Source organism: Capsicum annuum, chromosome 1, assembly GCF_002878395.1.
Source record: "Capsicum annuum cultivar UCD-10X-F1 chromosome 1, UCD10Xv1.1, whole genome shotgun sequence".
Classification (NCBI taxonomy): domain Eukaryota; kingdom Viridiplantae; phylum Streptophyta; class Magnoliopsida; order Solanales; family Solanaceae; genus Capsicum; species Capsicum annuum.
The window spans coordinates 91,053,530-91,065,445 of NC_061111.1; the positions used below are offsets into that span (position 1 = coordinate 91,053,530).

An 11,916-nucleotide genomic window follows, 5' to 3' on the forward strand; every position below is an offset into this window, starting at 1 on the left:
TTACCTCTATACTTTGTTGTAGACTATGCTTATGGAATAGAGGATACATAGACCCCAATTAGTTTGGAATTGAGGTGGAATAGGTCATTGATTGATATAGTTTATTGTGCATATGGGATATTGAAGACTCATGTAGTCAACTCCAACTAATTCGAAGTTGAGGAAGAGTTACTCATTAATCGATATTGTTGTCTGTGCTATAATATCGAAGATTTCCACGTAGTTTGAGATTAGGCGTAGTAGTTAACCATTGATCGATACAATTGAATACATTTATGGCAGGGATTGTGAATTGATTGATTCATAAATCAGTTCTTATGGATATACTCATAGCCGAACCCAAATAGTTTGGGAATAAGGAATGATCTTGTATCCCTTTTTTTGGGAATAAGTATGATGAATGCATAGTTTTATGGTGATTGGCGGTGCTATGAGTGTAGCAATTCATATATCTGTTCTTAAATAGTTTGGATTGAGGCATAGTTGGTCGTGGTTTGGGGCATAGGTGATCATTGATAGATATAGTTGACTCTGCTTATTTGACATGGTTTTGAATTGATTTGTAATCAGATTATTAGCTAATTTTCATGTGGTAGTGAGTTTTAACTGTTCTTTTGGAGGTGGATCTATTGTATGTATGGCATTTTTGAGATCTTTTGCATACACGTACAGTATGAGCCATTTGGTTAAACCCAATTATAAGGGCCTGTCTCAGTTTTTGTATAATTCCTATTCTGGACCTTTTTTCCCTCTATATGAAATCTTGACACAATAAGGGAAAACATATCTTCATTTTGGTGAGAAGAGAAGTTGTTCAACTAAACATTCTCTTGAAAATGACTGATGATGAAAGGAAACCATAAGTAGTAGACTTGCAGCTGTGGGCTTATTTTGATACTTTAAACAGTGTTATCAAGAAAAAAAGATCTAAGATCAGTTGGAGTTTTAAGCGTAAAGCACAAATAAAGCATGGGCCATAATGAAAAAAGTGCAAAGGCAGAAAACATACAATTATATATGTTTAGTCCAAGACTAATATTTATAAGAATGAATGATGACAAATATATGAACAAAGAAATTTTTAAAAAATTATGATAAAGTGAAATATCAATTGTTTAGTGTTGCCTGTTCAGAAGAGGCTCTTTGGTAAGGTAAAGTATGCCTTAGATCCTTGATGACGACTCTGAATTGCACATTGAGCCAGTCGCAACGCTCAACACATTTTGAGCCTCTCTTCAGGGATTTACCGCCTTTGACAACACTAAGTTTAAGTGAGTAGCATGGCAATAAAATATGCCAATTTTATGTTCTATATTACTGTTTCTTTAACTATGTGTTGGTTGATTTAGGTGTCTGATTTTGTTTCCCGTTTTCTGTCTGTCGTATTGTCCTTTCACTTCTCCCCGGGGGTGGGGGATCGGGGTGTAGCATGATCGTAGTTTGATGATAATAACTTGTGAGGCTTAGTATTGATAATATGACCACCTGCCGTATGTTAATTTCACTTCATTGTTTGTATAAATGCAGGATTTTTGGTTCACCTAATGATGATTTAAGCAATTCAAACATGACTTCTGAGTTCAAAAACAAACCCGATGGCTGGGAAACAACTTCAAAAACACAAGATGGGAATATATGGGAGATGTCACAAAGAGAAGAAGATATCTTAGTCCAAGAATTTGAACGCCGAATTGCTTTCAACAAATTCCAGGTTTGTGGAGAAATCCGATTTTATAAATTCAAGCTTGCCGTTAGGTCTGGTGAATTAGTCAGCGCTGGTTTAGACATACATCTTTGTTCTAAAAGCAGATTAGTTTGCTAAATCCTCCTTTGTTTTTCTTTCTTTTCGACTTTTTCCGTGTTATCTTTTTCCTTTCATAAGAAAGGTATCAAAGTCCTCTTAACTGCATAGGCCAAGTAGGGCTAGATTGTGCTACTTATTAGTAAAAAGCCAAAAACAGTCAACTTGTCCAAGACAAGCTTTGCAAGAGTCGATTTAGAAGTTTATTTTTATAGTCAGCATCCAGGACTTGTCTTCGACAAAGACATTGAGCCTGAAAGGGGTGGGTGGTGGGGGGGATAGGATTTCTGTCATTTTAGCCATCACTTTCATAATATCTTTTTTGGACAAGTCACTTTACGAAATGAATAAAAGAAGAAACACCAAGCAAGATAATAGGCTTACCATAGCTTGAACTAGTTTAGGATTGAGGAGTCATTGTTCTTTTTTTTTTTTTAGGATGATGGTGGTGTCCTGAGTCTGAACACACCAACTTGCTCCTCGACTATTTGACCAGGTACTTGTCACGTTGCACCAACAGAGATAACGGATAACTCTGCCTACCAAGACTTAGATAACAACAACAATAACCACAAGTGGGGTTTGAGAAGGGTGGTGTGTATGCTGCCTTAACTCTATCTTGTGAAGATAGAGAGGCTATTTCTCAAGTAAAGCATATTAAAAATAGGTATGGAAGGAAATACAGTAGTAAAGAAGCCATACTAAACGTAAAAGAGAAGGGAAAAATAACAACAATAGATATTGTGGCAACCAAATCAAAGGGAACGTGTAATAGTAAAATCAAATAATAAGATAGCAGGAGAGTAATAATAACAACACTGAAAAGGAAAATTGCACGACACTGGACTACCTACTAACTTTGTATCCTGATCCCCGACCTTTATATCCTCCTCTCAAGGCTTATATAAATGAGAAGAAATTACATAGTGGTTTTGGCTTCCGCTGGGATCTGAATATGAAAACTCATGGTTCTTCTCCTATTTCATTGATCAGTAGGCCACACCATTAGATGCCAAATTGTTATTGTTGTTAATATCTTATACGGAATATATAGCAACAATTATGCTTCAGTTTCATACAATTTGCGACTTTTGATGGAATTTTTATCATTAGTTTGGGACTTTTGAGCAACTGGTTGAAAGGTCAAGTTAATGGATTCAATTTCAGGAATTTCATGGACTCTTAAGAATGTTTACTGCTTATTTAATAGTATTACAAAACCTCGAGTTTTCATCAATGTAGGCGGTGATCGCTGGGCTGTGAAGTTTTTCTTGAGCTGATGGAATTGTTGTTGTTAAGAAAGATGTCAATTACGTTTGAGCTTTTTGTCAACTGATTCCACTCAAGCAATAGAAAACTATGCTAAGTTCAATCAAGGGAAGAACTAGTCGACCTGTAGTTCAATCAAGCTAAGAACTAGTCGATCTCCTTGCTTCTTTACAGCTCCTTCGCCTCATCCTCAAGTCACGACCTAATGTAATTTCTTTCAGTCCTTTTCGAGCTTGATTGTTTGTCATGCTTAATTTCACTTTAACTTTGTTGAAGTCATGCTTGAAGTCCTCAATTCGATTTTACCTTTCAAAATGTATCAATAGGCATACTACATACTTAGATTTTTTTTTGTGTAGACTGTAGATGGTTACTGCTTGTTATAATCTTGGCAGTATATATTGAAGCCCTTGAACTAGCTAAAATTTTTCCCTTAGACACTTCAACTAAGGGTGTGACATATTGAACACTTGAGTAGATACAAAAATTCCTATCGAACACAACATGTTGACATGGCCCAATGTGTGATCCTCATTTGAATTTATGCGCGTGAATTGGCATGACTAGAACAATACCCAACATCATCAGCTCTCTCACACCCCCCTTTTCCCCTCCTCAGTCCGCCATTTTTTGCCAATGCTTTATACACTCCTTCGTGATGGCCGCCATAGTTATGGAGTTCTTGCAGGTTGTATCTGTGTAATCAATGATGAGGGCTTTTATGAATGTTGGGTAGAGATGGTGATTCTAAAAGTTCTTATTAACGTACTTTAATTCTTTTGGGGGGATTACTTGGTCTCGATAACCCTGTCTCATCCTCTCATTTGTTCAATTGCCATGTTACCCACGTTTGGTGCCGGTTAGTAGTGTGTTTATGTTTAATAGGCACATTTTGCATGCATTTCATGTTCAATACATTGCATACTTGCTTTAGGTGTCTAACTGAATGCTTTTGCTCAAGTTTAGATGGTCGCCTTTGTATAATGCCTATAATCTTTCTTCTTTTGTCCATTAATGTGTGTTGAGTAGTAGTACAGAAGTTGAGGAGTCTTTTTTTGTTACCATTCTCAAAAGAAATTAAGGATTCTTCTAGAGTTTTAGTGATAACCCTGGGGATTACATCGAGGATCATTTGCATTTGCGATTTTTTTTTCCGGTGTCATTTGGAAATGATTTTTCCATATGATATTCATGTTTTATATGAACAAATGAGGGTTTATGTTGATCCCATGACTCTTGGTCTCTGTTTTGCTCTTATTTTTGTTGGAATATGAATAGGAATAGTATAAAAAATCCTACTTAGAAAAGGATTGTAACGTAGTGTCTATAAATAAGGTGTCAATATAATTATGTATACACATAATTCAACAATAATTTTTCTCCATTATTTTCTCACATGGTATCAAAGCGTTGGTGAGAAACTTCAGAAAAGAAAACTCAGTCATCGTGTGTCGATTCCGGTGACTGATTTGTGCCTTTTTTTATTTTGTGGGTTGTGTGAAAAATACAACAACACCAAGAGGATCGGGAAGCTCAGGCGACAAAAACCCGACCAAAACCATAGGAAAAATACCATCCACGCGCCTACACACGCTTGTCGGAATTTTGAAATTCCGGCGAAATCTGGTCACGCACCGGCGCTTGAGCCTATTTCCGATCAAATTTTAGAGTTCTTTTTTCGTTGGGGTCGCCGATCCATTCTGACTCCGACCAGGTACTCTTTTCCAGATTCCGACAAGTCTTTCAAGATTCCTATCGTCGGAACCTAAATTCCGGCGACTTTTCCGGCAGTTTCTTTTTTTCCCAGTAGCCTCTTTTACTCATTTCGAGGCTGCTCATATGATTATTTTCTGATTCCGAGAAACTTGTGGACATAATATCTTATATCCAACATCTTTTCTTTTTCGTGGCCAAATTTCGGCAATATTTCTTTTTCATGATTAAATCTGAATCTTAATAAGGAGATCAGAAACTCAAATGTCAGAGTTTATGAAGAATCAACGAGGGGAAGGTTGATTTGGAAGATCTCGACCTAGGTGTAGTTATTGTAAAAGGTTTGAACATACTCTTAGCGTATGCTATTCTCGACCTAAGTGTAGTTATTGTAATAGGCTTGGACATACTCGTGGAGTATGCTGTTCTTTGCATGGTCGACCACCTAAAAATGCTCGTATTGCTCAGTCTAACACCACAGGTGATCAACGGGCGTATTTATCTGACAAGGAATATAATGAGTATCTTCAGTATCAAGCAAGTAAGTAGGTATTTCTACTAATAGCCTTAACTGCACAATCTCCTACCTTTGGATCAGGGGTTGTGGACTCGGGTGCTTCTGACCATACTTCTGGTGACAAATCACTTCTGTCTGATATTGTTTATTCACAACCCCTATCTTCTGTCACTCTAGACTCTGCTCTTTTTGTCCCTGGTTGTCTTTTTAATCTTGCATCTGTTAGTCGTTTGACACGTGCCCTTGATTGTAGTATAACTTTTTTTTGATGATTCTTTTCTAATACAGGACCGCAAAACGGGGCAGACAATTGTCATAGGACATGAATCACAAGGCCTACCATCTTACCTCTTCAAATTCCTTCATAGCATGCTCCGCTACGGATCCTCCCGACCTTATTCACAAATGTTTAGGACATCTGAGTCTATCCAAGCTACAAAAAATGGTGCCTAATTTGTCTAGTCTATCCACATTAGATTGTGAGTCGTGTCAACTTGGGAAACACACCCGTGCTACATTTTCGCATAGTATTGAGAGTCGAGTCTATTTTCTCATTAGTTCATTCTGATATTTGGGGTCCTAGTAGAGTCGGTTCACCCTTAGGATTTCGTTACTTTGTTACTTTCATCGATGATTTTTCAAGATGTACTTGGGTTTACTTGATGAAAGATCGTTCCGAGTTCTCTTATGTTGAAATACAAAATCAATTTGGTGTTTTCATTCGTGCTTTTTGTTGTGATGATACCTTAGAATACTTATCCTCCCAGTTTCAGGAGTTTATGACTTATCAAGGAATCATTCACCTGACATCATGTCCATACACCTTCAGCAGAACAGTATAGCAGAAAGAAAAAATAGGTATCTCATTGAGACTGCTCGCACTCCTCATTGAATCCCATGTTCCGTTGCGTTTTTGGGTCGATGCAGTCCTCGCATCTTTCTCTCTCATTAATAGAATGCCATCATCTTCGATCCAGAATCAGGTTCCCCATTCCATACTATTTCCTCAGTCACATCTCTACTTTATCCCTCCTCGTGTTTTTGGGAGCACATGTTTTGTTTATATCTTAGCCTCAGAAAAAGATAAATTAGCCCCTCGTGCTCTCAAATATGTCTTCCTTGGTTACTCTCGAGTTTAAAAAGGGTATCGATGCTATTCACCTGTTCTGGGTCGCTACCTTATATTCACTGATGTCACATTCTTTGAATCTCAACCTTATTATACATCTTCTGATCATTTTAGTATCTTTGAGGTTTTACCCATACCTCCAGTCTTACCCACACCAATCTTTGAGGAATATATGGTTACTTCTCTATCTCCAGCTATAGTGCCACCATTTTTGACTTATCATTGCCGCCCACGTCTAGCATCAGTCCCAGATGATTCATGTCATGCGCCTGACGCTTTTCCTACTGCGGACCTGCCTCCTTCTATCCAATCAGTTGCACTTCAAAAGAGTAAAAAATCCACTCGTAATGCTAACCCACATTATACTTTCCTGAGTTGTCATCGTTTGTCATCACCCCATTATGCTTTTGTATCATCTTTGTCCTTTATTTTCATCCCTAAGACTGCAGGTGAAGCACTTTCCCATTCAGGATGGAAACAGGCTATGGTTGATGAGATGTCGGCTTTACATACTAGTGGTTCTTGGGAGCTTGTTTCCCTTCCTGCAGGCAAATCTACTTTTTACACAGTCAAAGTTGGTCCAGATGGTCAGGTTGATCGGCTAAAGGCTCGCTTTGTTGCCAAAGGATATACACAGATATTTGGGCTTGATTATAGTGACACTTTCTCTCCCGTGGCTAAAATAGCATCAGTCCGTCTTTTTCTCGCTATGGCTGTCGTTCGTCATTGGTCTCTTTATCAGTTGGACATTAAGAATGCTTTTCTGCATTGTGATCTTGAGGAAGAAGTCTATATGGAGCAACCACTTAGTTTTGTTGCTCAGAGGGAGTCTAGTAGCCTTGTATGTCGATTGCGCAAGTCACTCTATGGTTTGAAACAGTCTTCTCGAGCGTGGTTCGAAAAGTTTAGCACAGTGATTCAGGAGTTTGACATAATTCATAGTGGAGCTGATCATTCAGTGTTTTATCGCCATTCTGAACCAAATCTGTGTATTTATTTGGTGGTTTATGTTGACGATATTGTTATCATTGGCAATTATCAAGATGGTATCACTAACTTGAAGCAACATCTCTTTCTGCATTTCCAGACTAAAGACCTTGGCAGACTGAAATACTTTCTAGGTATTGAGGTTGCTCAGTCCAGATTAGGTATTGTTATTTCTCAATGCAAGTATGCTTTAGACATTCTTGAGGAGACAAGAATGATGGGATGCCGATCCATTGACACTCCTATGGATCCAAATGCTAAACTTCTGCCAGAACAGGGGAGCCACTCAGTGATCCTGGAAGGTATAGGCAGTTGGTTGGAAAGTTGAATTATCTCACAGTGACTAGATCTGACATCTCTTTTCCTGTGAGTGTTGTAAGTCAGTTTATGACTTCATCCGTCATTGGGATGCAGTTCATATTTTGCGATATATAAAGTCATCTCCAGAAAAAGGACTACTCTTCGAAAATCGAGGCCATGAGCATATCATTAAGGACTACTCATCGAAAATCGAGGCCATGAGCATATCATTGGATATACAGATGCTTATTGGGCAGGATCACCCTCTGATAGACGTTCTACATCTGGATATTGTGTTTTAGTAAGAGGTAATTTGGTGTCCTGGAAGAGTAAGAAACAGAGTGTGGTTACTTGATCTAGTGCCGAAGCAGAATATCGAGCAATGGCTGCAGCAACTTGCGAGCTGATTTGGATCAAACAATTGTTGAGAGCACTAAAATTTGGAGAAACTGGTAAGATGGAACTTGTATGTGTGATAATCAAGCAACCCTTCATATTGCATCTAAGCCAGTGTTCCATGAGAGGACCAAACACATAGAGATTGATTGTCACTTTATCAGAGAAAAGATACTCTCGGGTGATATTGTTATAAAATTTGTAAAGTCAACTGATCAACCTTGCAGATATCTTCACCAAGTCCTTCACCAGTATATTTGTGACAAGCTAGGTACATATGACTTGTATGCACCAGCTTGAGGGGGGTAGGAGTAGGAGTAGTTACTCCATTATTTTCTCACAATTTTATTCAGCTTACTTCTTATATATTGCTTTAAACCTTCAATACATTTGGTCGGTACTGGCTATAATAGACAAAGGTAGTCATGGTCACCATTCTCAGTTTCAAGGAATGCTGAAGACGCTGTTGTTATATTACTTTCTCTATGTGTTAAGAGTCCGAGCTTTTAAAGGTTCATGCTGATTTTACGTTCGTGTCCAGTGTCGGACTAGCTAACATCCATTCTACAAGTTGTTAGGACAATTAAACTGCGCAGGTGTAAATACACGGTAGGAAATTGAGGCCAAGGGTACATTTGGAATGACAGACCGCTGCTTACGTTTTAGTCTTCTCTATTCATTTGCTTCGGGACAAAGAAATGAGTTGCTTTTAATTTTAACCGAAGTGATACGTTTCCTTTAATGTCCTATGTTTTCTAGGCGTCTTGTTGCCCTATTAGAGCCTTTCAGTTACAGAGTACTTCTGCAGTTGCTTACATATTGGAGAATCTTTGTTTCTATGTCAAAGTAACTGGCATATGCTCTTCATTTTAACTACTCTCACATCTTTAGCCACTAATTGCAAAATAGAATCTAATGTAAAGACAACAAGAGTAAGTGTTCTAAATGCTTCCGTTGTGCTTGTACATATCTAATTTCGTAGTTGACCAAAAATGCAGGATTAAGATCCTTTATCTGTAAGAATGAAGTCTTCGTATCACATGCAACCCTAAATTCACTAGCTCATGCTGCTTAGGCTAATACTCCATCTGAGGCTATCTTCATTCTCTACCACATTCTTGATAACCCTTCATCATCTTCCGAGTCCCCAAGGATCAAAGAGCAGGCAACTTTCAATCTCTTCCTCTTACATTGTAGAGCCAATACTACATTTCCTCTGAGATTGTCTTTTCTATAGTCACTCAGGCTTTTTCTGGCAAAGGATTGGGATACCTTTACATTGAGGTCTCTCAGTGGACCTCTCTGCATAGAGGTTTCCATAAGTTGCACTGCCACATTCCTTGGTCTATCTTCCTCTTTCTACTTCCCTCTTATATGGATGTGATCAATGTGGTATGTCCTCTGAACAGTGTACATTTCACGGGAAAACTATTTGTTCTGGTCTAATACTGTTACTAGAGAAGTGTAGGCAAGTTATCTCTTTGGCCAAATAGCCTATGAAACTCCCTTAGGGATTCATCTCTGGGGTTAAAATATTCTCTTTGGAGCTAGTCATTTCTGATAGCTAGTCCACATTCTATTTTCAATCCTAGCTTTAACATCATTCACTGAGTGAGTTTACCTTGCCTTATAATTCTAGAATATTACTGATTAAGAAAATCGGTGGATGGTGGCTGGTTGATACATTGGTCAGTACTCAGTGGCATGATAGCTTGACGCCTTCTGTCTGTCTTCACGTATCTTCACCAGCTAATGATATAAGCTTGAAGAGATACTTTATTCTTCAATTTCTTGTCCTCCAAGCTCATTGTTAGTTGCATAATTTAGTGCTTTGTGGAACATGGCCATGTCTTATGAGTTATTTGTAGACGAGAACATATCGCATGTTTCCAGTATGGCAGATAGACCTCATTTTAATTTCTTTTGTCAATGCTAATGAGTCTTTTTTTTTTTTTCTCAATTTTATCCATTCTTGTGTTCGTTAACATATACCAACTGTTCCACTGTGGTTCTGTTCACTAATGAATAATAGCAATTTAGTAAAAGAATATTAACCGGAATTATAAGGTTCTGACATTGGATAGTGAAACATTGTGATCTATTGTTTGGTCTTGTTTCTTACGCTGCATAAATGTTGATTATGCAGATTGCCAGTTTTATTAAAACCCATATATTTAGTCGGAGGCGGCCCATAGATGGTTGGAAGTACATGATAGAGGAGATCGGTCCAAATGCTAGAAAAGGGAAGGGCAGTGTTTCAAGGTTACCTAGCATAGCAGATACATCAACTCGGCCTTTCAGGGAGGAAGAAACATCGTCTGACACTACCTTCTTCTCTAATCTGGGGGGAACTGGAAGGTAGCATTTTGTAAATTATTGTTCTTAGAACAGAATGACATCGCAAAATATGGGAATCCATGTTGTAAAATTAGTATTGAATTTGTAATTCTACTGAATTTATAGAACTTTCCATAGATTCTATTGGAACTACTTTCTTTCCCATCTAAGTCAGTTCTATTGAATTCACATTTAGAATTGGTAATAAAAACACGCCTTTTTTAGGTTTGGGATGATCACATTGTGCGTTGTTCTGGCCGTGGAGCACTTGAGCTTGAGCAACATTCAATGTTAGAAAGTCTAATAAAATGATGAAGAATGAACTCGTATCGAAGTAGATAGCAGAGGTAAGCTGATTTGGGAGTCTGAGCCTAACTAGTTGCATCTGCAGGCTGCAATGTTGCTAGTTGTAATTTTTGTCCAACAAATGAAAGTGAATCCTTGCAGGTTAAGTATCATCAACAGAATTCTCGGTAAATTTTATAGATCATCTCCTAAAAAAAGACGAGCAGAGCTTTCTGGCATTAAATATACTTCCTTCGTCCCATTAGTTGTCCAAATTATTGTGAAAAATAATTGTTCCAAATTAGTTATCAATTTATAAAATCAAGATAAAATGAATTGATCTTTTCCATTTACTCTTTCAGTTAAATTCTTATGGCAAGTCTAAGTTTGTAAAGTTTTAAAAAAGAGTTTCTTGAAGGGTAAAATAGTAAAATGATATTTTATTTATGATTTTCTTAAGGGGGTGTAAAAGGGAAAGTTGACAAATAATATGAGAACGAGGGAGTAATAAACAAAGAGATGTTTCACAAGCAAGCATGAACAATCATCTAAAGTTCGAATACAAGTATAACCATTAGCTGATAATTGAAGTTGGGATTGAAAGTCAAATTATCTTATGTTAAGCTTTCAGGAGCTATCTTGATGTTTAATGATTGACAAATATTGTACACGTCACAATCTATGTATCAGAAAGAGTAATATACAAAAATTAGGTCCTCAACCGATCTCCAAAAGAAACTGATATAGGAGAAACTAATAAAGGAGGCAACACTAAATAGGCTGGTATTTTAGATGAAGAGTTGCGAATTAGAGACTGTTTGAAATAGCTATTCCACAGAGACTTCGATACTAATCAATAAAGGTTAAAAGACACTCAATTTGCTCAGTCGTTTGAATAACCCCAACTGAATCTACACCTTTTATTTATGACAATTTTTTTAATTATCTATAATATTATAAAAAATATGAAACTCCAACACAAATTAATGTGGATCAAACATTTATCCTTCATAGGTGTATTACATGATGTATAAATTTGTAGATACGTTTAATGATTAAAAAAATTCATTATTGTTCACCTTTTTATTTAATACAAAATTATATATAAAAAAAAAACTACCATCATGTATCAAAAAGTTACTTATTTTGAATATTATCATCATTTGGCATTTTTAATTAATA

General features: G+C 37.2%; 1 protein-coding gene across 1 annotated transcript; it reads left to right on the top strand.

Annotated features, from left to right (window-relative positions):
* Positions 1-1,527: 1,527 nt before the first annotated feature.
* LOC107878135 (protein GAMETE CELL DEFECTIVE 1, mitochondrial) lies at positions 1,528-11,083 on the top strand (the record flags this gene model as incomplete). Its single annotated transcript, XM_047406392.1, is given in 3 exon segments — positions 1,528-1,711; positions 10,259-10,470; positions 10,675-11,083. Coding segments are annotated over 3 exon segments (466 nt in total), but the record flags the coding sequence as incomplete, so codon positions are not given.
* Between the last annotated feature and the right edge of the window lie 833 nt (positions 11,084-11,916).